This window comes from Pteropus alecto, unplaced genomic scaffold (assembly GCF_000325575.1).
Source record: "Pteropus alecto unplaced genomic scaffold, ASM32557v1 scaffold98, whole genome shotgun sequence".
NCBI lineage: Eukaryota > Metazoa > Chordata > Mammalia > Chiroptera > Pteropodidae > Pteropus > Pteropus alecto.
Window position 1 is genome coordinate 19,526,017 of NW_006443570.1, and position 21,913 is coordinate 19,547,929.

At 49.8% G+C, this 21,913-nt stretch overlaps 4 protein-coding genes across 4 annotated transcripts; 1 reads left to right on the plus strand and 3 right to left on the minus strand.

Moving 5' to 3' along the window:
• Positions 1-202: 202 nt before the first annotated feature.
• On the minus strand, positions 203-8,819 carry POLDIP2 (DNA polymerase delta interacting protein 2). The gene is made up of 11 exons (XM_006924996.3): positions 8,584-8,819; positions 7,167-7,248; positions 6,016-6,113; positions 5,197-5,293; positions 4,957-5,032; positions 4,617-4,724; positions 4,031-4,167; positions 3,177-3,203; positions 2,847-2,972; positions 1,760-1,839; positions 203-1,223 (listed from the first exon to the last, which is right to left on the minus strand). Exons 1-11 carry the CDS (start codon positions 8,739-8,741, stop codon positions 1,109-1,111), a joined length of 1,104 nt encoding a protein of 367 aa, XP_006925058.1. The 5' UTR covers positions 8,742-8,819; the 3' UTR covers positions 203-1,108.
• Positions 8,820-8,900: 81 nt separating this feature from the next.
• TMEM199 (transmembrane protein 199) lies at positions 8,901-13,250 on the plus strand. The gene is made up of 6 exons (XM_006924997.3): positions 8,901-9,161; positions 10,238-10,311; positions 10,641-10,730; positions 11,221-11,263; positions 11,473-11,585; positions 11,891-13,250. The coding sequence occupies exons 1-6, from the start codon at positions 8,951-8,953 to the stop codon at positions 11,984-11,986; spliced, it is 627 nt and encodes a 208-aa protein (XP_006925059.1). The 5' UTR covers positions 8,901-8,950; the 3' UTR covers positions 11,987-13,250.
• Positions 13,251-13,368: 118 nt separating this feature from the next.
• SEBOX (SEBOX homeobox) lies at positions 13,369-17,726 on the minus strand. Its single transcript, XM_025041613.1, has 4 exons — positions 17,701-17,726; positions 16,403-16,677; positions 16,084-16,244; positions 13,369-15,917 (listed from the first exon to the last, which is right to left on the minus strand). Exons 1-4 carry the CDS (start codon positions 17,724-17,726, stop codon positions 15,537-15,539), a joined length of 843 nt encoding a protein of 280 aa, XP_024897381.1. The 3' UTR covers positions 13,369-15,536.
• Positions 17,105-21,014, minus strand: VTN (vitronectin). The gene is made up of 8 exons (XM_006925169.3): positions 20,931-21,014; positions 20,718-20,837; positions 20,327-20,641; positions 20,112-20,251; positions 19,696-19,852; positions 19,371-19,523; positions 18,591-18,917; positions 17,105-18,392 (listed from the first exon to the last, which is right to left on the minus strand). The coding sequence occupies exons 1-8, from the start codon at positions 20,992-20,994 to the stop codon at positions 18,280-18,282; spliced, it is 1,389 nt and encodes a 462-aa protein (XP_006925231.1). The 5' UTR covers positions 20,995-21,014; the 3' UTR covers positions 17,105-18,279.
• Positions 21,015-21,913: the final 899 nt, after the last annotated feature.

Below are 21,913 nucleotides of genomic sequence, written 5' to 3' on the forward strand. Positions count from 1 at the left end.
AATTTCTAATAAAATTGTGTTACACTGCAGTGGTACAGAGCGGTGCTTAAAGAGTATAGCTTGGTCAGCTCACTGCTGTGGACTAATTCTTGTACTTGTATTCACCATCTGACCTTGTGTTTTCCTTTAGTTTTAAGTGACTGTACTCAGTTGCCCTGCAACCCAGGCTCCCCCTGGTGGAGGATTAAGGACAACACTAATATGGGCTGGAACTGAGATTTAATATTAATTCAAGAATAAACAACCTCTTTAACAATTGCTATGGAAGCAGGGGAGCAGGAACCCTAAGAATCAGGGTAAAATGCAGCACATTTCATCTCTGGCTCTTGGAGATCTGTGAGAAGTTCAGAAAGTAGCTTGGCTTAGTTGCCATCTATATACACCTAAAGCTCCTCGGCTGAGTTTCTGCATTTGTAGTCTGGAGGTTTGACAAATTCATGCTCATGGCTGGCAAGCCCATTGTTCCAGGAAACCTGACTGGCTTGCCTCACTCCTCTCACCCTGATGTTGGCCTCCCACTCCCCTTGGCAGAAGGTAAAGAAGAAAACAAGAATCCAGTCCAGCTCCCCACCCCACTGGCTGAGAGGCACAATGACCCTGGAAGACGTCCAGCCAACCCCCAGCCTCAGGAGGGAAATATACATACCCTAGTAGAAGGGGCAGCTTCCTGGAAAGACAGCAAGGAAAGCAAGTCCCCCTACCTCCCCAGCTGGGTCAAAAAAAGGAGGCTGAGATCCTGGGGACAGAAATGGCAAGGGTGGCCAAGTGCGCACTGGTTTATTGACCAAACCTGACATTTCAAAATGACTTGTGTGATAGGCCTAGAAACTCCTCCAGGCCTGTGGCAGCTGAACACAGAGTTCCTGGTGGAAAGGTCTACTGGAACACTACAGGCAAGGCTTATAGGGGAGGCCAGCCTTGGAGGAGTCCTACATGGGTCCTCTGGAGAAAACAGTTACAGCCCACCCTCCAAAAAAAGAATCCCACAATCAAATGGTGCCAAAAAGAGACCTGCTGTGGCCCATGATGGAGAGAGAGTTCTGCAGCAATTGTAGGATAAGAGCTATTCTTCAGGGGCCGAGCTTGGGCACTCAGGGCCTCAGCTGGCCTACCAGTGAAGGCCTGAGGGTGGTGTCTTCTCATCTTTATTGCTTTCCAGGGAGAAAGGAGGGATCCGGACATCAAAATGGGAACCATCAGGCCTCTCGAAGCGGAACGTACCCCTGTGGGTCAGAGAAGCTGGTTTAGAGGGAATGAGGGTTGAGGACCTCTTCAGGATCTGGATAGCCCTATGTCCTCAGCTTTAGAACCACAGAAAGATGAGGTAGGCCTGGGCTCTCTCCTACCTGACTCACGTCAGGATAACACTAGTCCAGAGACTCAAGAGCCCTTCCTGGCCCTACATGAAAAGAAACACAACTGTCCTGATTCTGGCCCTTAGATACGTACCACATAAGCTACCCAATTACACTTACAGGTTACAGAGTGAAATAACAGGGAAGAAAAAACCAACTACATGGGCAACTCGGTACAGCATCAAATCACCAGACTTCTTTGGCTTAGGTCCCCAGTCCACAAAACCACAGGGAACTGGAAAATGGACAGTCATAAAAAATCAGACAAGTCCCATACAACAATGATAAGGCTCCATCTCAGGACTTAATGTAGCCCAGAATTAACTGCAAGCTATGCGCTCCCACTTTTCTCACCCACAGCTTGTGTCTAGAGTTGCGCTACCCCTGCCCCAGCACACACTCACCACATGTGCCCACTGGAAGCTTGCAGGGAGACGTGGCTGCTATATTGGAATGCAGGCTGCTCCTTGGATAACACTGGTTCCTGTAAGGGTTCAAGCAAAATAGGTCAGGCCAAACCTGCTCCCTGTATTCTGAGGTCAGATGCCAACTGCTAGTTCATCAGGACTGAATGCCTCCTCATACCTCCTACAGTGACTGCTTGCCAGTGTTTCCTCTGCTGCACAGCCATGGACCCAGGCCTTTTATTCTGACTCTGGGAAAGATAATCTCAGACTGAATGTCTGAGGACACTGAGCAAAGATGCTGGGTACAGGACCTACTCTGTAAATACCCTCTTCAGTGTCCATTCCGAGTGTCTAGGTGCCAGGCACCACGGTGGTGGTCTGCGAACCTTTGCTGACTTAAGTCTTTAAGTACTTATAAGGTACTAGATGTGATTCCCATTTCAGCAGTAAGAAACTGAAATTTTGGTTAAATTGCAGTTATGCAGCAAGTAAAGAACACAGCTGGCATTTGAAACCAGATTATGTATCTCCAAAGCCCTATTCTTAGTCACTATCCTACTCTGCTTCCCCAAGTCTCTGCTGACTTGCACAGATACTTGTTAAATGTGGCTCCTGGCCACTTTTCGTGAAACAGGAGACAGGGTGGGGTAGTATAGGAATTTCAAAATCAGAACCAGCAGAGGATGTACACATGTAAAGAGAGGAAGGACAACCAGTAGTTGGGGGGTGCTGTGTGTGCAAGCCCCACCTAATGGCATTCAAATTCATATTTTTAAAAAGGTACTGCTGCGCTGGCGACAAAAACACACCAGCTTTCATGTCAAACTCACTTAGATTCAAATCCAGATCCTGCCCTTACTAGCTATGGGGCCGTGGGCTAGTTATTTAACTTCACAGTCTCTCTCTCTTCATCTACGAAATGGGTTGTAAGAAACCTATCTCACGGGATTGTTGTGAGGTTTGTCACCAGCGCATTCACACATGGAGCCTCTGCCCTGACCACAGAGGAGGAAACCATGCACTAAGCCCCGAGGCCTGCTTGGCAACACCAGGAACTGGGCATTATTGGCCCGATGATGCTCACCCTGCCCACCACCCCTCGGCCTCGCACTGTCTCCAAGGTGCCGGAGAGACTGAATATCCTCCAGTGTCGCTCCCGGAGCTGTACCACATCACTGTCAAGGTTCTCCAGGCGGATACAGTAGCGCCACTATGGGGGAAGTGGGGGGAGAAGAGGCAAGTTCACATCTGAGAAAGTAAACTCTGGGCCAGACCACTTAGAATTCTAGGAGAGCAAAAGGCAACAAAGGCTGACACCTGCATTGCCCAGGCCACAGTCCCCAGAGGCAAACACCTCCCAACATGCCCCTCCAGGCACCCTTCCTGAGCTCCTCCTCCCAAGGGAGACACTCACCCAGTAGACGTGGGAATTCTGTGCTTCCTAGGGAAAAAACACACAGAATTTAAGTCCCAGAGGGCAAGACCAAGTCCCCTCCAATCAACATCTCTCCAATGGAGTACATGTGCTCCAGGAAGCTTGCAGAAGCAGAACAATGCTGCAAGTATCTGGATGTTGATGACTGAACTATGGCCAACAAACTCACTGAGGGGGCAGCCTCCCCTGGGTCTATCCCTGGCTTCCCTCTTCCTCTTCCTATTAAGATCACCAACAGAACTGGATGCCAATGGAAATCAGCCACAGGGCTCTTCCCTTTCTCTGAACCACCGTCCCTGCCAGCTGCCCTCCATACCATCACTGCTGGCCCAGGCTGCTAACCACCTCCTTGGCCCTACAACAGCCCAACCTTATTACAATACTTGGTATAGTGTATGTTCCATTGAGATCCCTCAACACCATGAACTCCTGGAAGACATGGATACTTTCATTTTTATTAGTATTCCCAGGACCTAGCTTACAGCCAGGCAAAAAACATCTCAAATGTTTGACTAATGCATACAAAGTATGAAGATCAGCCTATACCAATTTAACCAAGTATGTGTATGTTCTTCATAAACGCAGCTCCCTCTGAGCCAGAAGAGAAGGAAAAGTCAGTCCAGAGGACTCCTTCTGGGACCCAAGGGTTTCCCTACTCTCGGTCTTGGTGTCAGCCATGACCATGAGGCTGTTCTACCCCACCCAATACATGCAGCACTCGAAAGCAGAACTATAAGCACATGGTTGAAATTTGGAACCCATTACAACAGTCACATTTCCCAACAAATCTGGAGACCTAGTCCTGAGGGAAGGGGCCCAGGCTGGGGACATACTCTCATGCCCATGTAGAAGGGGATGACAGTGACGCGGATGTTCTCGGTTGTTTCCCGGTGGACATCGGAAAGCTCCAGCCAGGGGTGATTCTTCTCTTGCCAGGCCCGTAGCGTCTCCCGAGCCACAAAAGGGGGTGCTGGGACAAGATGACTGGTTAGTCCAGGCCAGAGTCCAGGGCATTGCATCCACTTTCCAATTGCTCCTCTTAGAAAAACCTTCCCAGTTGTGGCCCAAGTAAATAAGACACCCAAACATGAAGCAAAAGCACAGGCTAAAAGAAGGCACAGAGCTACTTCTAAGAGTAAGCCCTGAGAAGGTATGTGACATCACGGGAAGAAAACTGGATTGGGAGTTAGGAGCCCTGGTTTTCAGACCTCGCTCTGCCACTAACTAGCAACCTTCAGTCCCTTCTCCTCATCCCTGAGCCTCAGTTTCCATATCTGGAGGAGGTAATGGCCATCTACCTGATAGGTCTAATGGGAGGTTGAATAAGGTTGTGGAAATAAAGCCTTGAAATTACTTCTATGATACTATCTTTGAAGAAAGGGTCTTCCCTTTCCAGCTTCTCTTTCTGAGAGAGATTACCTTTTGTCTGGTCGTAGAGAAGAAATCTTTCAAAGAGCTCATGCTGGATGGGAACCTGATCAGTGGAGGTGTAGGGGAGGATGTCTTCATGGCTGACATAGTCCAGGCCTGGCACAGAGAGGCAAAGAAACAGTGAAACTCATGTAAGAGGGGAGGAACAGGGCTGAGAAGAAACACAATTCCTGACCTTGGCGCAAGGTGGGATGACCCTGGCACCACTGCTCTCAGCATCTATAATCCCTCCCGGCAGATTAAAAGACATCAAAAAGGCATCAGAATCTTCTCCCTGAGACATACTGGACCCATTATCGACAGGCACCATTCAGATGCTTGTACTTACCTGGGATGGCATAGAGGGCCCGGCTGTCATCATGGTTAGCCAAGAAAGTCACCGCTTCTGTCTGAGATCTCTGAGACTAAGACAAGAAGCAAGTCAGACTTTCTTAGTCACTATCCAGTCCTGAGGACTAGGGCCCAGTGCTGATCTGGGCTCCATTTGACTCTTCTCTCTTTGCCCCCATCAGGGTTCAGGCCTTTCCCATGGAGAGGAACCCCAGGCCCAGCCGTCTTGCTTACTTACTATATGTGGACAGTCTCGGGCATCAATCAGCACTTGATAATAAGTGTGAGTTTTGCCTTTCACCTCCTTAGAGCCATGGCCAGCAGGATTCTCTGCTCTACAAGGAGGGAGAAGAAGCTAAAGATCACCCTAAGAGAAAGAGAAGCAGTGCCTGCCCCAGCTCCCGACCCACTCCTCGTCTCAACATACTGGTGCCTGATCTGAAGGGGCTGTAGCACCAGCTAGGTACCTGCTCAGCAACACCCAGCCCAGCTGCTCCCCTGTCAGGTGTAAAAAATGGAATGTGGAGGACTCATGGCACAAAGTCATCATTTGTCTTATTCTCTGGCTGCCTCTTAGAAGAAGGGGGCCATGCTGAGAAAATCACATTGCTGCCTCAGTGACAGGAGCCCAGAGTACCCCGTTCTTTTTACCTCCTAGGGGATGTCTATAATCATTTAATGGAGCTGTGATCATTTAATGGATCATTTGATGGGGGTGGGGCTTTTTTTTAAATGTACTCTAATGATGATAAAGATTCTAACTGGACATCAAAAAATCATGAAGACTAGTCCCCCAAATGCATTCTGGGATAATTATAATGCAAACTGAGAACAGCTTGGGAGAGCATCTTGAGAGGCCCAAAGGGACCCTCTGGCTTAAGATTGTCCCTGGCATTCAGCACTTTATCTCCATGGGTATTAGTGCTGGAGAGCACTCTGGGTCTGTTCCTAAGGCCCAGAAGGATACTGTCTTCACCCCTGGGATCCCAATTACGTATGTCTGCCATGAGTCAGGCCTCCTCCTGAGGACACTGTGAAGCATGACAGGGAAACTTACTTTTCTGGAGCTGCAGAAGCCACATCCCGGTCATAAAGTCTGGCCTGCCAGGGAAACAGGACGACACCTCGATAGCCAAAAACACTATGAAGGAAAAGCTAGGAGAAAAGAGAGGCCTCTGTGAGTCTGCAGTCCAGCAAGTCCATCCAGGTGGGGCCCAGACCACTAAGCAGCACAGATACGCCAACTCCAGCACAAGGTCTTGCCATTCTTTTCTTTGAACTCTGTGATCCACCCAGACCAATTTCAGAATACTCTTACCCCTTACCCCCTCTTCACCTGGCTGACTTCTACTCACCCTTTAGGCCATAGCGTAGGCCTCTAAGAAGCGTTCCCTAACCTCTCCTCCACTTAGCACAGTGTGCACAGTCATTGACCATTTGTATATCATAATGCTTTCCTAGACTATCAACTCTTTGAAGGCACTGCTTTCTGATTTAACTCCAATGCACAACGCCTGGTCCATAGTAGGCATAAAAAAAAAAAAAAAAAAAAATGCTGAATAAACAATAGGTCCTCCTTACCTACAAGGGGCCTAAATCCATCTCAGTGGATCTGGCACAAAGCTGATATAGAAAAAGAGCATCATACCCAGAGCTTACTATACTGTGAAAAGTTCAACTATGACAAAGCATTCAAAGGTTTGCTTTTCCGAGTCCGGTCAAGATGTCAGAGTAGGTAAACGTCGTGCTTGCTTCCTCCCATGATGCATTAAAATTACAACTAAATTATAGAACAATCAACCTGGAGAACCATCTGAAGACTAGGTGACCAGAAGTCCTATAACTAAGCATGTAAAGAAGAAACCATGTCAAAACTGAAAATCATAAAAATAAAATAAAATAAAAGGTTTGCTTTTCTTAAAGCTCCCTCCATTGGCTTCCCACCATCCACTATGTTAGAAGACACTTCAGTAACTTGGCTCCCTCCTTACTATAGTCCAAACCATCTCTGTTCTCGCAAGCTTGGAAAAAGAACCCATTGATAAATGAAATGCATTCAAATCCAAGAAAACAGACACCCACCTTTAAACATTTGTGATTCTGGTCTGGCACCAGAAAACCGTAACATTCAGGCCTATGAACCATATCTGACCCTTTCAGAAGCAGAGCACACCATGAAAATGAAAGAAGACCCAGCCCAGCACTCACCTGCCCAGTCTCATATTTTCCGTTCTGTTTTGGCACCTCAAACACACCAACTGTCTCCAAAACTTTGCCCTCTGGTCGGTTTCTGATTAGGAAGGAAAAGAACAAGCAACTGAAGAGCTGAAGAGGTAACAGGACTTATCTTTCAGAAAAAGCTACTAGGATACTGAAGAGCCAGGGTAATGACAGCAGAGAAGGGTCAGGGTAGTGGGGCCAGCCAGCAGAAGCAGGTAAAAGTCCTGCCATATCACCATTCCACAGAGATTCTGCCTTTCCTCCTTTGACGTCTAGTCACAGGCCCCTCCTTGGTTTCCGTGTTAGGTCTGACTACTCCCAGATCACTTTCTTCTCTTCGCCCTCAGCATTCGTCATATCATGCCCTCATACCCTGCTTAATTGTACTCCTTGCCTCTTTTTGCCCTGAACCACCCTCCTGAACTCCTACAGCATTTTAACTGTCCTTCCCATCTTTCATTTCAGTTAGCTTCCATGTCTTATCTCCATTAGAAACTGTAAGTTCCCTGCGAACAATGCCTGTGTCTGATTAGCCTGTGTTCCCCCTCAGAGCCTACTGTATAAGAGGAGCTCAAAAATATTTGTTCTAATTCCATGTCTGTTTTCCCCTGCCCTTGAAGGGCTTAATCATCCTCTCTAGATTTCCTACTGTCTCTACGTTGCACCATCTCTCAATATAGTTTTGTTCAGATTTACATCAACTTTCACATGTCTTTAATTATAAATAGTTATCATCTCTCCCCCAGAATAAGTGTCTAATCTCAGCCACTAAAAGGTGAGTTCTCTCAGGGACCTCTCTGGACAGGTGCTCTTTCTAAGGGCTCTTTAAAGGACTGTTATTGTTACTATTTTGGAGATGTGAACATTATGCTCACTCTCAGTTGATTCAACCAGCCCCAATTTGATCTGCCTGTCCCATCCCTAGAGACAGTGTTCACGCAATCCTCATGGCCTCAAGCCCCTTCTCCAAGCCACACAGAGGGAACCAGTCTTCCCAAGGTCACACTGAAACCCAGGACCTGTGCAGGGCCGAGATTCAGAAGTCCTGTTTCTCACTTAGAGCATCTTTGAGGGAAGCCTTAACCGAATCCGGGGCTAGGGGTTCAAGTCAAAAGCCCTAGGGCTTAAAAGGCTGCCCACTAACAGCGACGCTCGGAGGTAGGATTTGCTCTGATAGGATTACTAGTTCCCCCTCCAAACCAGCCTCGCTCAAACCAGGGCTCTGGACCACACTCCTTTCTCTATTCCTGGCACATGTCTCAGGCTGCGCAAGTCGTCTCCCGGCCGGGATCCTCTCTCGGGTCGAACTACAAACATCATCAGCCGGCTGGGCCTCCTGGCCTCCTCCCTGGCCGGGAACACGCTCTCTAGGCTCCGGGCCCCGACCCCGCGCTCCGTCCCTCACCGGGACGAGAGATGCCTCCGTGTCGTGGTCGCAGCTGGTGGGAAGGCCCCAGCTCCACCTGCCGCACAGAATGGCCTCGGCCCCCGGGCCCCTGTCAGCGACCGAGACCACCAGCGGCTGCACACAGCCAGGGCCCGCCGGGCCACACAGCCCGCCATGTCCCGCCCGAGCGCCTGCTGGGCTGCTGACACAGGACCCGACCTGCGGCCAGGAGGCGTCCCGCCCCCGCCCCACACTGCCCCGCGCCGCGTACCGCCCCCTTGGCCTTCTGTCCCGCCTCGCCCCGCCCAGGAATCCTCAAGATACTTCCGGCGCATGGCTGGCGGAAATGCACACTCGGGTCACCTGACCGTAGGGTTGAGTAGAAATGGCGTCTTTCTTGATTGCTGGTGAGCGGCTCGTGCGCGCTTTGGGCCCCGGCGGGGAGCTGGAGCCAGAGCAGCTGCCCCGGAAGTTGCGGGCAGAGCTTGAGGCCGCGCTGGGGAAGAAGCACAAGGGTGGTGATCGCCCCAGTGGTCCCGCACGCCTGGTTTCCTTCCGCCTGATCCGCGATCTGCACCAGTACCTAAGAGAAAGAGGTGAGGTCCATTCTCCAGTCCGGAGTCGCCTTCTTTTTTCCAGAGTCTCTACGCTCCTGAGATCTTTTTCCCACCTCTAGCATTCTTCCGAGGGAAAAATCCGTCACTCTCCTTCGCCCACTGAACAGTCATGGAGCCAACCAAAGAGTCACCTCATAAGTCCTAGGGCAACCCACTCCCTTCTATAACTTCCATGGGAATTTCTCATGGATTACAAAATTTATTCGTGCAATTTCTTCTCTCTTAAGAGTCTCCGTTTCATTTCCAGACCCAAGTAGGCCGACTTGACCCTTGAGGAAGTCCACGTTCTAACCCAGTACCACCTCACAGGTTCAGTTTCTTCCTTTTAAGCCACCTGAGAAACCAACTTAGCATAGCGTGCTTGTCCTGTTTCAGAATCTAGATTTCTTTTCATCTCAAAAGCAAACGTGGTCAAATCTTGACTTTTTTTTTTTTAATTTTTAGATAATGTGATAAAAAGCTGCGTCGAAAGGTCTGAACTGGGAGTAGCATCTGAGTTCTAGTCCTAGTTCTGCCACTAACTCCCCTTGGAGGAGTCATTTTCCTTCCTCGGGCCTCAGTTCCCTTAACTATATAGAGAGAGAATAGGACAAACTGGCAATGTAAGGTCTTTTGTAAGAAATTAACGTAGCCTATCTAGAAGTGCAAAGGGTAGACTGCTTAACTTTTGGAATGAAATATGACCTTAGAGATCATCTAGTACGGTGTCCTGAGTACTCGGTGTCCTGAGTACTCAGCGTCACTATGACTAAAACCTCTTTAAGACACAGAAATGACCTAACCTAAATGCAAATATAAATGGCTTATGTATTAACTGTGACATTGGCAGGATAACTGAGAGCTGAGTTAAACTCAGCTGTGTAGCACTCGGAGATGAGTATGTGGAATTGTCTTAAATTATTCCCAGTTGAAAATGGTCCTGAAGGTGAATTGGTATTAGAATAGATATGCTTTATTTTGGTAGAAAGAATAGAAGGACTAGACCCTTCTCTGATCTTACTCCTTCGACCTCAGCTCTATGGATCATTATGTTTGTGGAAATCTTTTCTTCCTAGATTCCACATTGTACCTTCATGAGCTCCTAGAAGGCAGTGAAATCTATCTCCCAGAGGTGGTGAAGCCTCCTAGGGTATGTAAGGGATACATTTGTGAGCGTGGGTGTTGGCTCAGTTGGACTTATTCATGATACATCCAGATTTATGGATTAACTTTTTTGGGCTTGAAAATTTGTCTTTTAAATCCTTGGGAGCTGGGGTAGGGGAACTAGATATTGTCCTCCATGTTTGACAGATTGGAAAATAGATTCTTAGAAGACAATTTCCAAAGCAGTGGAGGCTGAACTGGTACATGGGCCTCCTGGTACCCTTAGCAGTGCTTTGCTCCCTGAAACCAGTGATTGTGACATGTTTTCTAGCAAGTTGTGAATGTCATTCTTCTTGTTTGATTTTTCTAACTTAGAACCCAGAACTAGTTGCCCGTCTGGAGAAAATTAAGATACAGCTGGCCAATGAGGAATATAAGCGGATCACCCGCAATGTTACCTGTCAGGTAAGGGCTTGCTCTTTAATACATAGACTGAGTAACCCCGGAAAGCAGGATCCTGCACTGGGAAGAGGCACAGAGGAAAGAAACAATGTGGAAACTTGGTTTGTGTACTTTTCAGGGACCATAGAAGCTCTGCGCTACATGCAAACCAAATAATTCTCAACTCATTCACTGAGACTCTGGACTGAGATAGTGACTGATTCTTAATAGTATGAAGGTGGAAATGAGCCTTGGAGCCTTTGTTCTGACAGGGCTCCCTACTGTTCTCTGACATGCTCCTGCCCTGGAACAGGAGAGGGACATATGGGTACTAGGAGCCTATATTCTTTCTCTGAAATGCTGGACGTGTGGTCCCGAAAAGAATCCAACTGTTCCCAGCCAAAAAAAAATCCATGGAGAAGACAGTTAATGTTTGGTGAAAGAAAATGAATACTCTCTGGATTGCCTCTGAACTGCTTCCATTCTGAAATCACTTGCATTTTCTTTTTCCCAGGATTCAAGGCATGGTGCAATTCTTAGTGACCTGGGAAAGCAAGGTGAGGTACTAGGAAATCAGATGCTAAAAGATCTCCCTGGGAAGGGTCGGTCATGGCATTCCTTCCCACTCCAATGCTCTGGGGTTAAGCCTGAGCTACTGAGGCTTGTTTGAGGGAAACCCAGTTGATGGGGGGAGGCAGCCATGAGATAAGAGGGCCTCTTAGAGGATGCTAACCTAAAGGTTTCTTCCCTGGGTTTTTTCCCAAAGTGAGGTCAGTGAAAGCTCTGGTCATCACCATCTTCAACTTCATTGTCACGGTGGTAGCTGCCTTTGTCTGTACTTATCTTGGAAGCCAGTATGTCTTCACAGAAATGGCCTCGGTGAGTAAGCACTGGGCAAGATAGGGTGCTCCAAGTGGTGGAGGTATTGGTAGGATAGGGAGGATATATGTGAAAATGCATTGCATAGATTAGATATTGAAAAAATATTTGTACAATAAACGAGGAGAAGTCGCGCTTTCCAGTAGTCATGGGGATAGATAATAGCCTCAAGAGAATCCTCTTTTCTTCCCTTCCCCCCAACAATGGGCTGGGCTGGGGTCCTCTTCATTCTTATTTGAGGTGCTAGAGGCTTCAGAGCTGGAGACTGGCCTTCATCTCCTGAGTCTGATTTTTTTTCTCCCCAGCGGGTACTGGCTGCGTTGATCGTCGCCTCTGTGGTGGGTCTGGCTGAGCTGTATGTCATGGTGCGGGCAATGGAAGGCGAGTTGGGAGAGATATAACTGGTGCTTCATCATTGAAGTCTGGAGAGGGTTTGGAGGAGCTCCAGGCTCCCAGCTGCCTATCACTGACTCTCCGTCTACCCATCAGGCTCTTTATACTCAGCTGTGGTTGGTCAGGGCCGAGCCAGGGCTACCTGCTCTTACTGTAGGGAGCCCCATCCTCTGTCAGTTGCCAGAAGTCTGTCAGTATATTCTCCTGACGCTGGTGCCCATCTGCCTTCTCCAATATGTTCTGGGCATTGCTGGGGATGGGTTTTTTCCATCAATAGTAAATAGAATCCAGGCCTTCCCAGAAGTGGACCATACTGCCTTGAACTTGCCCAAGTGCACAAATAAATCGTCATCCTTGCTCCACACATCCTTGATACAGACCTGTAACTTAGCTCTGAAGCCTCCAAGAAAGCGAAAAGGATTCTCTTTCTCCAGTTTGTGCTGGAAGAGGAACTGATCAGAGGACACCGAATAAGAGAAAAACAGGTTGGTACAGGATGGCAGAATTGAAAAGAAAGCAGCTACCTTTTTGGAATCTTAGTTTCTGAATTCATCCTCTTCCTTCTGCTTGCCTTTTTCAGGTTTTCTAAATGCTTCTGCCTGTCTCTATCACTCACCAGCCCTCCTTAAACTTCCCATCTTCCTGTCACCCTTGTCTCCTAAATGAAAACAATTCAGATGGCAAAACAGTACATCTCCTTTTAATTGCAAAATCCCTTGTACTTGTTTGTGTTTGTGGGGAGAGTATGCCTACTGTGGATTGTCTCAACTAGTAAAGGGAGACGTTCCTTTTGGACAGGACCTATTTTCATATATGTATATATGAATAGAAATAAGCATACACGTAAATATGTATACATAATGTACACATTACAGATGTGTATGCATGTTATACATAAGCCTGAAGTAGGATATTTTATGTGGGTTCTTAAACATTTTTGAGTGAGTATAAAAAATATTGTGTAAATGCTCACAGTTGACTATTTTACATAGTTTCTTTTGGTCTTTACAACAATCCCAGAGATTGGAAAAGGAAATGATTTAGGCCCCTTTTCCAGAAGACAAAACGGACTGAGAGAGATCAAATGACCCACTGTGGTTCTTGCTCTGTTAAATGGAGCCAAAGACCTGCTAGGTGGTCCTGAAGTCTCTGTGTAATACTAAACTTCTTTGAACTTCTTTGAACTTAGATTGGTGATATGATGACATATCTGTATAAGGCACTTAAAAATGATATCAGTGTTAGTTATTTATCCAATAAATATTTATTGTATTCGGTGTATTTTTATTTCAAATCTGTGACAACGCAAAGCCCAAAGATTTTCACAGTTCTGAGAATTGTGCAAGGTCTGCTGCTAATGGTAGACACCATCTTTCTGTTCCTTCACTGCATGAGCTCCTGTGGTCTTTTCTTTTTTCCAGAGCTCAGTTCTTATAAATTGTACACTCATTGGCTCAATAGGCATTTGCTCTACAACGTTTGCCCGTTTCTTCTTGATATATAGCAAGTCTGAGCCTCTCAGTGCAATATTCTGTATGCGAGAAAGGCAGGTTTTAGGCCCTTCTGTTCTCCATAGATCACTTTGTTGAGAAATCTTAAGCTTTCTGTTGTTGGTTGGAAGAAGCGTCAATGGTGAGAAAGAATGTAGGTGGCATTCTACAGTGTTTCTAGCACTTAAACTGTTTTTTAAGATTAAGTTGAAAAGCTCTACTGAAGCTTTGTAGAGATTCCTGGCTGCACTTACCTGTGCTGAACTCTTTGGGCCAGGGGACCACATATACTTAAGCTTTCATATCCTCTAGGTACCTGGATTCAGGTTGGAATACTTCCAAATTTCAGGTAAAGAGCAGGCCTCAAACGGCTTCTGATGCAGGGTGTCTTCTCATGATGAGATGGGGGTCATTCCACATACACACCCCTGTCATTAGAATGGGGTCTTTACTTGATCCCAACCCTCTACTCACCAACTGAAAGGCTTCTGTGGCATTGAGCACTTATTTAGCGGTCCTTTATGGGCCAAGTACTGTGCTGCTTCTGGGGAGAGAGAGGGAAGCAATCTAGTTCCTGCCAAGGAAATGGCCACTATACAAGGTGGTTTCCAGGTGCAAGGGCACAGTTAGAAATAGGAATCGGGTGACTTGTCCTTCACTTCTCATCACAGAAGGGGCAAGTCTGTATGCTGTCAGCCACTTCCTCTGCCTCACCAGGCCTTGCTTTTCCCTGGTGCAGTCTGGGTCCAGGGCTTCCCAGGGAGAAGGAGGAGAGCTTGACTGGAGGCCAGAGAAACAAGAAGTTTTAGGCCTTCTCATTTTCTCATGGCCTGCTGTATGGAGAGGAGGGGGGAACTAGTGTATCGAGAGCTTTTACAATGTGTCACACACCATGTGAAGCCCTTCACCTATGTTATTGCTCTCCTTCCGAAAACGGAGAAGAGACCAATATTCCTGCTTTCAGGCTTGTAGACTTTGAGAGAGTTGTGAGGTGACATAGCAAAGCCAGGATTTGAATCTAATTGCAAACTCCATGCTTTTCTCTCTGAAGCAGAGCAGCTCCAGAAGTGGAGGCAGCTGGAGTGTTCTGGAACCAGTGAGTCCAGGAGCAGGGGTTGCCAGCAGAGGATCCCATCTACCCAGGGTCTGTCAGCAAGAGCCCTAAGCCCTTCAATTAACTATCCCTCTTAACTAATCCCTAGGAGCCTGGGTAATACATCCCACCCAGAATCTATGTAGAACTTGGCCTATTTAGGGATTAGGTGATAGAGATAAATTTCAAAAGCAAACAGCCCTCTCATCCACATTTATTTGCACCACACGACAATCCAGATTAAGGTACAGAGTTTGGGTTTTATTTGGAGATTAGTTGGTATTACAGATGACAGTGATACCAAAACCCAGTGCTGTCACAAGCACACACACATCCCCCCCATCCCATTCTAAATCTATTAGGTTTTCTCCACAGCCCCACGTCAGAGGGCAGCCAATCTGATCTTTATGAAAATTAAATCAGCGTAAGCCCTGGGCTATCTCTACTTTATAATTTTAATATCACTTCCTCTTCAGATCTGTGGTTCTGATTAATTTGTCCCAGTGGTAGGAGGTCAGGAGAAGGGCCCCTGAACTATAAAAGGGTTAGTCTCTAGCAGTCTAGAATTAGGATCAACAATCACATCTTCTAGCTCACTTAGCAGTTAGTACTACCTTGAAGGTGAGGGGCAGCTGCCCAATCTTTAGAGGGAGGAGGTGTCCTCAGCTGGGGTGAGAAGAATTGGGTTACCAGGTCTAGCAGGAGAGATGGAAAACATGGACCCCTTCCTTATTCCTCAAGAGGTACAGGGTGCTGGGAAGCAGGAGCCAGGCCCCAGTCACTCCTTAGGACCTGCATTTAGTCTGGCCTGGAAGATAGTCATAGCGAGGGATTCCTCCCTGAGCTGAACTTCCTTCCCACAAGAGAACACCCTCGTGTAAAAGAAGGAGCCACAATCTACTCATGTGTTCAATCCTAAAGGGTAGGGTGGGCTGCAGGGGCCAGAGGTGGGGCCTTGCAAGTTCTGGACTTAGATTAGGAATGGTCCAGGTTGGTGACAATGGCTGAGGCATAGATGAGGTCAGACAGGCTGCCCAGTGAAGTCTGGGGAGGAGGTCGCTCTGAAGGAAGGTGAAACCCTGAAGCCCCAGCTGGTCCCCATGGGGCTGCAGCTTTAGCCCCTACCCAGTCCTGCCCTGGACCCAAGCCAGGAGGCAGGCAGGAGACACGTTGACACACTGAGGTGCACTGAGGTGTGCTGCTAGAGGGTTGAAGCTGGCCTAATGTTTGGGGCTCCCGGGACTGCTGGAGGGTGTCTGGAAGGGAATGGAGTCTCTGAGGGGCCTCAGGCCTTGGACTTAGGCGTCCTGGCTTTCTAGTCTTGATTCTCTTGGCCCGCCGGTTCTGGAACCACACCTGGTAAGGGAAGAAGAAGGAATCTCTTCTCGCTGTAATACCCCTTCCCCCAGGTAAGGGAAAGCAGAAGCTGGAGGCAGGATACCCAGAGAGAAGGTGCTGTGGATCAAACCCAGAAACTGGCTGTGTGAGAGTACTTCCACCCTGAGAGGGGGTCACAGCTCACCTGTATCTTGGCCTCAGGAAGGCAGGTTACCCGGGCCAGGTCCTCACGGGTGCCAATGTCAGGGTAGGGCCGTGCCGCAAATACCCGCTCCAACTCCAGCAGCTGCCCTTTGCTGAAGGTGATCCGCTTTCTCCGGTGGGGACCCAACCCACTGGCATGGCCTGCGGGCCGAGGTGAGGGTCCAGCTAGAACTCCCTTCGAGAGCCTCTGTCCCAACCTCAAAGCCCCCAACAGACCCTAAAACACCTATTCACCCAAATCTTCCCTATCGTACCTTCCCCACATCCTTCCCCTGCCCACCCTTTTCCCAGCAGATCACCTGTTGGAGATGCATCCACAGGGCTGGCCATGGAGCTGGCATAGAGTGAGGAGCCAGCAGGCCATGCCAGGGCTGTGCCCAAACCACACCCTTCCGTTTGGGGTTTTATCCTGCTAAGAGGCCTGGCCCCGCCTCCAAAAGGGGAGAGGTTTAGTGTCCAGTTAGAGAGAGGCAGAGAAGTCTGGGAGGAAAGATAGGTAGCTAAGGGCAGTGTTGGGGCTAGGCAGGATATGGGTGGAGTAAAATTGCGGGGTGGGGGGGCCTGCTCTTCCAGGCTTCACAAAGGAAGCCGGTCCCAGCCCTGCTCCTCGAACTGCAAACTGTCTGAAATCCTATACTTCATGTAAATCATCCCAGAACTCCAACCAGGAAGTCTAAAAGATCCCCCTCTCTAGTGCTCCCAGTGCTCCACTTGCCCCTTCTGAAGCGCTCAACCCTGGTGCTGGCTGCCTTCAGGAGAGAGTGGGTGGAGTCTTGTCCCACAACTGAGGACTGGGCTGCTGGGCTGGACAGGACAAAGGATGATAGGGGACAGCAGATGAGACGGAGCCACCCCACCCTCAGCAGGGCTGGGGAGCAGCTGTCACCACTAGATCTCCCTCGGGTCTACTTTAGATCTTCGCCTGCATCTAGCCCTTTCTCTCTTGCCCCTCGAGCCCAGGTGGGCTTCTTAGAATTTTATTGTGGGGTGGGGGGGCCTTCTCTTCCAGGCTTCACAAAGGAAGCCGGTCCCAGCCCTGCTCCTCGAACTGCAAACTGTCTGAAATCCTATACTTCATGTAAATCATCCCAGAACTCCAACCAGGAAGTCTAAAAGATCCCCCTCTCTAGTGCTCCCAGTGCTCCACTTGCCCCTTCTGAAGGGCTCAACCCTGGTGCTGGCTGCCTTCAGGAGAGAGTGGGTGGAGTCTTGTCCCACAACTGAGGACTGGGCTGCTGGGCTGGACAGGACAAAGGATGATAGGGGACAGCAGATGAGACGGAGCCACCCCACCCTCAGCAGGGCTGGGGAGCAGCTGTCACCACTAGATCTCCCTCGGGTCTACTTTAGATCTTCGCCTGCATCTAGCCCTTTCTCTCTTGCCCCTCGAGCCCAGGTGGGCTGCTTAGAGTCCAAAAACCTGGAACCAGAGGAGGTTCTACAGGTACAACTGAGAAGTTTTAAGAAGGATGTTTGTTTTTACAGTGTACTTGTCCTTGGAAGTCTTCTACGGTACTTTCTAAGAAGAGTAGGTGTGTTTGAATTAATCCTTTGAGTTCCTGCCCTTCCCTCTCTTCTTAACCTCAGTGCCCTGTACCTCAGACCCAGGACAGAACGACTCATCTTAACAGTGGGGTTGGGGGTAGCAGTTCCCCTAGGGACTCAGGCATCTGAGCTACTGCATTTCTGGCTCAGGATAGGCAGAAAAACTGAACCAGAACCTCATCGCCCCCCTCTCCCGACCCTTCCCTCTCGTCCAAGACCCTAGTCAACTCCAAGAAGCAAAGCAAACTGAGGGCTGGGATGGGAAGCCTGGCAACTCCTGTTATCATCATAGGGGTTCAAGCTCCAATTTAGCTGCTGGTGGGTTGTTGGGGGCTGCTTAGCTCAGGAGGAAGGCTAGCCCTCATGAGGCCTTCCCCAGCCCACAGCTTTCGTAGTTCACAGAGAGGGCCTGAGCCCAACATGGACTGGACACAGAGAGGCTTTTCTCTGTCCTCTCCCCCAAGCCATAGCCCAACTTCCCCTTCTTTACCCAGGCAGATCTCTGCCTCCTGCCTGTCCACGCCAGTCAGGACAATACTCTTAAACTCAGGGCCAAGGGATCTTTATTGAGCTGGGAGGGGGAGGTTGGAGGACGGAGCTGTGGAGGGCCCAGCTGTGTAGGCTCGGACTCCTAGTGGAAGCCAGGGGCTGGACATCCCAGCCAGTACTGGGCAATGTTACGTGGGTAGGGAGGGCTCACAGTGTCCACTTGCCGTGTGCGAAGGTTGACTCTGTAGTACTTGTCTGGAAGAGAGATTGAGAGAATATGTGAGACCCAGCCTGGCCCTATCCACTCCTGCCCTGAGAAAGAAGACCCGTGTCTCTCCAGGAAGAGTAACTGAATATCATAATGCAGCCAAGGACTCCTGGCCGGGCTTTCTGGAGTCACTTTCCAAGCGCTGTGTTCAGCTCATGGGAACCAGGGATGGCCGGGACTCCCACCTCCTGAGAAGAAGTAGACGCTCTGGATGGGCTCGCAGGTGGCGGGCACAAGCCAGGCCGTCTCGTAGTCATCATGGTTGTAATCTCCCAGGCCAGTCTCTTCACTGGAGAACAAATCCCAGCTTGAACGGGATTTCCGACTGAAGTTCTTGCGGCCACGGCGTGAGCGGTAGCGTTTACGGTTGCGACGCTTAAACTTAACATTCTTGGCCCGGGAGGAGCTGAGAGCGGAGCCTGAGATGTAGATCTGGCCAGCCATGGCTGCGTCCACCTGCCCAGGTACACCAGACCAGTCCTGGCTGATGAGCTGGGGCTGTCCGGCACTACCTGTGGCAAGGAAGGGGATAATGGGAAGCCATAGGGCCCAGACCCTGCCCCCAGTGGAGCCTTTAGAATTCATCAGGTGCCCAAGGACAGGCTGTTCCTTGCCTGAGAACACACAGCAAACTAGTGGCAGTGCCCAGCACCCTGGCCTTCTGACTCCCTGTTCAGTGTTCTCTCCCCTAGTCTCCCTTTACCATATCCCTCTCAGTTTGCTTCAGCTACAGCCCCTCCTTCTGCTGGCCATGCCTTTGGCTGTGTTAGGCAAAGTCCAAGGTGTGGGGTTCAGGTGAAGGTAAGCTTCCCCGCAAAGATCAACAGAAGCAAAGTCTGGCCAGAGCAAACAACTTTTGATTGATAGCTCCACAATCACAGCCCCTTTGGCCAGACCAGCCCTCCCCCTGCCCTGAGGATCCCAGCCCTCTTGAGGGAGAAACAAGACCTTCCCCCACTCCATACCAGAGGATCTGCCCCAGAATAGAAGCTCAAAGATGTTTTCCCAGATGTCCCGCTGCAGCAGGGCAAAGTGTTCAAACACAGCTGACGGGGAGCCACCTTCACACTCCTCCCGACTGGGTTGGTGCTGAAACTTGTACTCCCAGTACTGTTTGCCTGAGGAGGGGTAGGCATAAGCAAGGCTGGAAAGCCCCAAGGCTGTTGAAGTTAGGAGCTCCTGGTGTATGTGGGGGCGGGGGGATCATCTGAGGCCTATCCCCAGTGGAGCGTGGAAGAAAACTAAGACTGCTCCACTACCTGCTCATTCCCCGCTCTACCCCCTGAGTACCCTTGAAGAAGTAGGCCCGCTCCTGGCCACTGTAACTATGAGCAGGGAGGGCCAAGGCTGCATCTACGTCATCTGGAATGCCCTCGAAGCCTTCAGAGATGTTGCGGGGGTAATCGGGGTCCAGGACACCATCCTCGAAGCGCCAGTATTGACTACCCTAAGGGGTATGAAAGGGGAGAGGGATGAGGAGGTGTCTGACTGGACACAGAAGCAGAATCCCCCACCCAAGGCAGCATCCCAGTTCCAGGCTTGTCACCCAGGACCTGGAACCTTGGGTTTCCTTGTCTTCAGAGAGCCTCAGCCCAGGCCCACAGGTCGAGATCCAGCCTTCTTGCCCACCCCGGTCCTGGGCAAAACAGCCTTCAACCCCTGGCTGGATACCCTTGACCCTGACCCAGAGCCCCTGGGCCTGACACCTTGAAGAGGTAGGTCTTCCCCTGACAGTTGATGCGGGTGAAGGCAGCATCAATGGGTCCCTCGATACCCCAGACATCTCGGATGAGCCTGGGGTACCCAGGCCTCACTGCCTTTTCATCCAGCTCATAGAAGTACTGCCCTAGAGTGGAGAAGGCTGTGTGAGAAATGGCAAGTTCCTGGGGCCACCCACCCCCAAGACTTGCCCCTGAGTCACCTCGAAAGGCAAAGAGGGAACCATTCTTGAGGTCAGTGAAGGCATCAAAGGGCTTCCCACTGCACAGCTCCTCTGCTGGGGACCCGGAGATACCTTGATCAGTGCTCTCAGGCCCCTGTTCTGGTCCTGGGGCCTCTTCCTCAGGATTCAGAACAGGTGCCTGCTCAAAAATCCTTTCACCCTCGGCCTGCAAGTCAGGGCTGAGGGTAGGGTTCTCCGGTTGTACATGAACATTGGTGTTGTCTATGGTGGTCTCCTGGTAGTCAGAGACCCCATACTCATCTTCTGGCAGAGTGAACACATCCCCGCGAGTCACTGCAGGCAGAGTGGGTGGTGATGAGTCTCCAGCTGCAGAGGGGACCCCAGGCCCACCCAGCCATTCTGAACGCACCTTGGGGCTTGCACTCTGTTATGTAGTCGGCGCAGCAGCTCTGGTAGTAAGAGCAGAGTTCATCGCACTGACACTTCTTGTCGGCATTGAAGCCCTCAGTGCAGCGGTTCTTGCATGACTCTGTGGGGAGGGGGTGTCAGTTGGCACAGCCAAGCCCCGGTCATCCTCACCCACCCTACATTGGTCCAAATGGCCAGCAACACCCTTCTGCACCTTGTTCAGCCAGAACAACCCACGCCAGCAGGGCCAGCACCAGAAGAAGCCTTGGGAGTGCCATGGCAGGGCCTCTAGCTCTACACTTGGTGACCTGGGTTCTGTGCTCTCTGCGGTCTCTGCTCTGACGCCTGAGGAAGGGAGGAAGAGGCGGGGACAGGGAGGTAGGGAACCAGAGAAGCGGAGCTGTCTTTTCTGCTGCTCTGTTTGTTCAACCTCCAGCCCAGTCACCAAATCCCTGACCCCAGAGGCTGGTGTAACACAGGGTCACATTCCTGGAACTCTGGGCCTGGGAGTGCTGTGAATAGGATCCTTGCCAAGCTCAGGGTCTTCTCAGAAGAGGAATAGCACAGTGGGTCTGGAGGGCAGAAATAAGGCCTACTCTGTCACTTACTGGCTTGGCGAGCTTGAGCAAACTGCTTTACTCACCTTAGTTTTTTCTTTTGGTAAAATGAGACTACTAGTATTTGGCTCATGGGGTGTAGGTAGATTACATGAGCTAAAGCAGACATCCGAACTTTGTTCTTTATAGATGATATTGATCCATGATCTGTTTGATCAGGCACATTCCTGGATGAGTGGTTCACCCACCCGTTGTGTATTTAGGGCAGTGAAAGAGGGGTAGGAGGAATGCTGATAAGCACCCTGGGGAAATCTTTTTTTGTCACAAAAGAACAAAGTTTTGTTTTGGGGTTCATCTCAGGTGCATTGATTTCCTCAAGCTGCTCTTCACAACACAGTAAATTGAGTGTATATTAACCCTTTGGACTGGAATTGATTCCTGAGTCTTCCACTAATTTACTGCTCCTGAGCAAGCTTCTCCCTGTCCCTAACCTCACTCTCTCCATGGTAAAGAGTGGTCTAGTTCCCCACACTTTTAGACTCTTGCGAGAAGTAGGATCCCTCTACCCAGAAAATCCCACCAGCACAGACCACCTGATTTTGTGCCCATTCTCAGGGGGCGGGGGTGGGGGTGGGGTGAG

Excerpts from the sequence above, each read along its gene's own strand:
- POLDIP2 (XM_006924996.3), bottom strand. The coding sequence starts at position 8,741 with ATGGCGGGCTGTGTGGCCCGGCGGGCCCTGGCTGTGTGCAGCCGCTGG. Across the intron at positions 7,249-8,583 it reads CGGAGGCATCTCTCGTCCCG|AAACCGACCAGAGGGCAAAG; the intron begins GTGAGGGACGGA and ends CTTCCTAATCAG. Across the intron at positions 1,840-2,846 it reads GCCGAGGGGTGGTGGGCAGG|GAACCAGTGTTATCCAAGGA; the intron begins GTGAGCATCATC and ends GAACCCTTACAG.
- TMEM199 (XM_006924997.3), top strand. The coding sequence starts at position 8,951 with ATGGCGTCTTTCTTGATTGCTGGTGAGCGGCTCGTGCGCGCTTTGGGC. Across the intron at positions 10,731-11,220 it reads CCCGCAATGTTACCTGTCAG|GATTCAAGGCATGGTGCAAT; the intron begins GTAAGGGCTTGC and ends TCTTTTTCCCAG. Across the intron at positions 11,264-11,472 it reads TAGTGACCTGGGAAAGCAAG|TGAGGTCAGTGAAAGCTCTG; the intron begins GTGAGGTACTAG and ends TTTTTCCCAAAG.
- SEBOX (XM_025041613.1), bottom strand. The coding sequence starts at position 17,726 with ATGAGTCGTTCTGTCCTGGGTCTGAG. Across the intron at positions 16,678-17,700 it reads CGTTCTGTCCTGGGTCTGAG|CCTGGAAGAGCAGGCCCCCC; the intron begins GTACAGGGCACT and ends TCCTTTGTGAAG. Across the intron at positions 15,918-16,083 it reads TTCCTGAGGCCAAGATACAG|GTGTGGTTCCAGAACCGGCG; the intron begins GTGAGCTGTGAC and ends TTCCCTTACCAG.
- VTN (XM_006925169.3), bottom strand. The coding sequence starts at position 20,994 with ATGGCACTCCCAAGGCTTCTTCTGGTGCTGGCCCTGCTGGCGTGGGTT. Across the intron at positions 20,838-20,930 it reads GGTTGTTCTGGCTGAACAAG|AGTCATGCAAGAACCGCTGC; the intron begins GTGCAGAAGGGT and ends CCCTCCCCACAG. Across the intron at positions 18,918-19,370 it reads ATTCTGGGGCAGATCCTCTG|GTAGTGCCGGACAGCCCCAG; the intron begins GTATGGAGTGGG and ends TCCTTGCCACAG.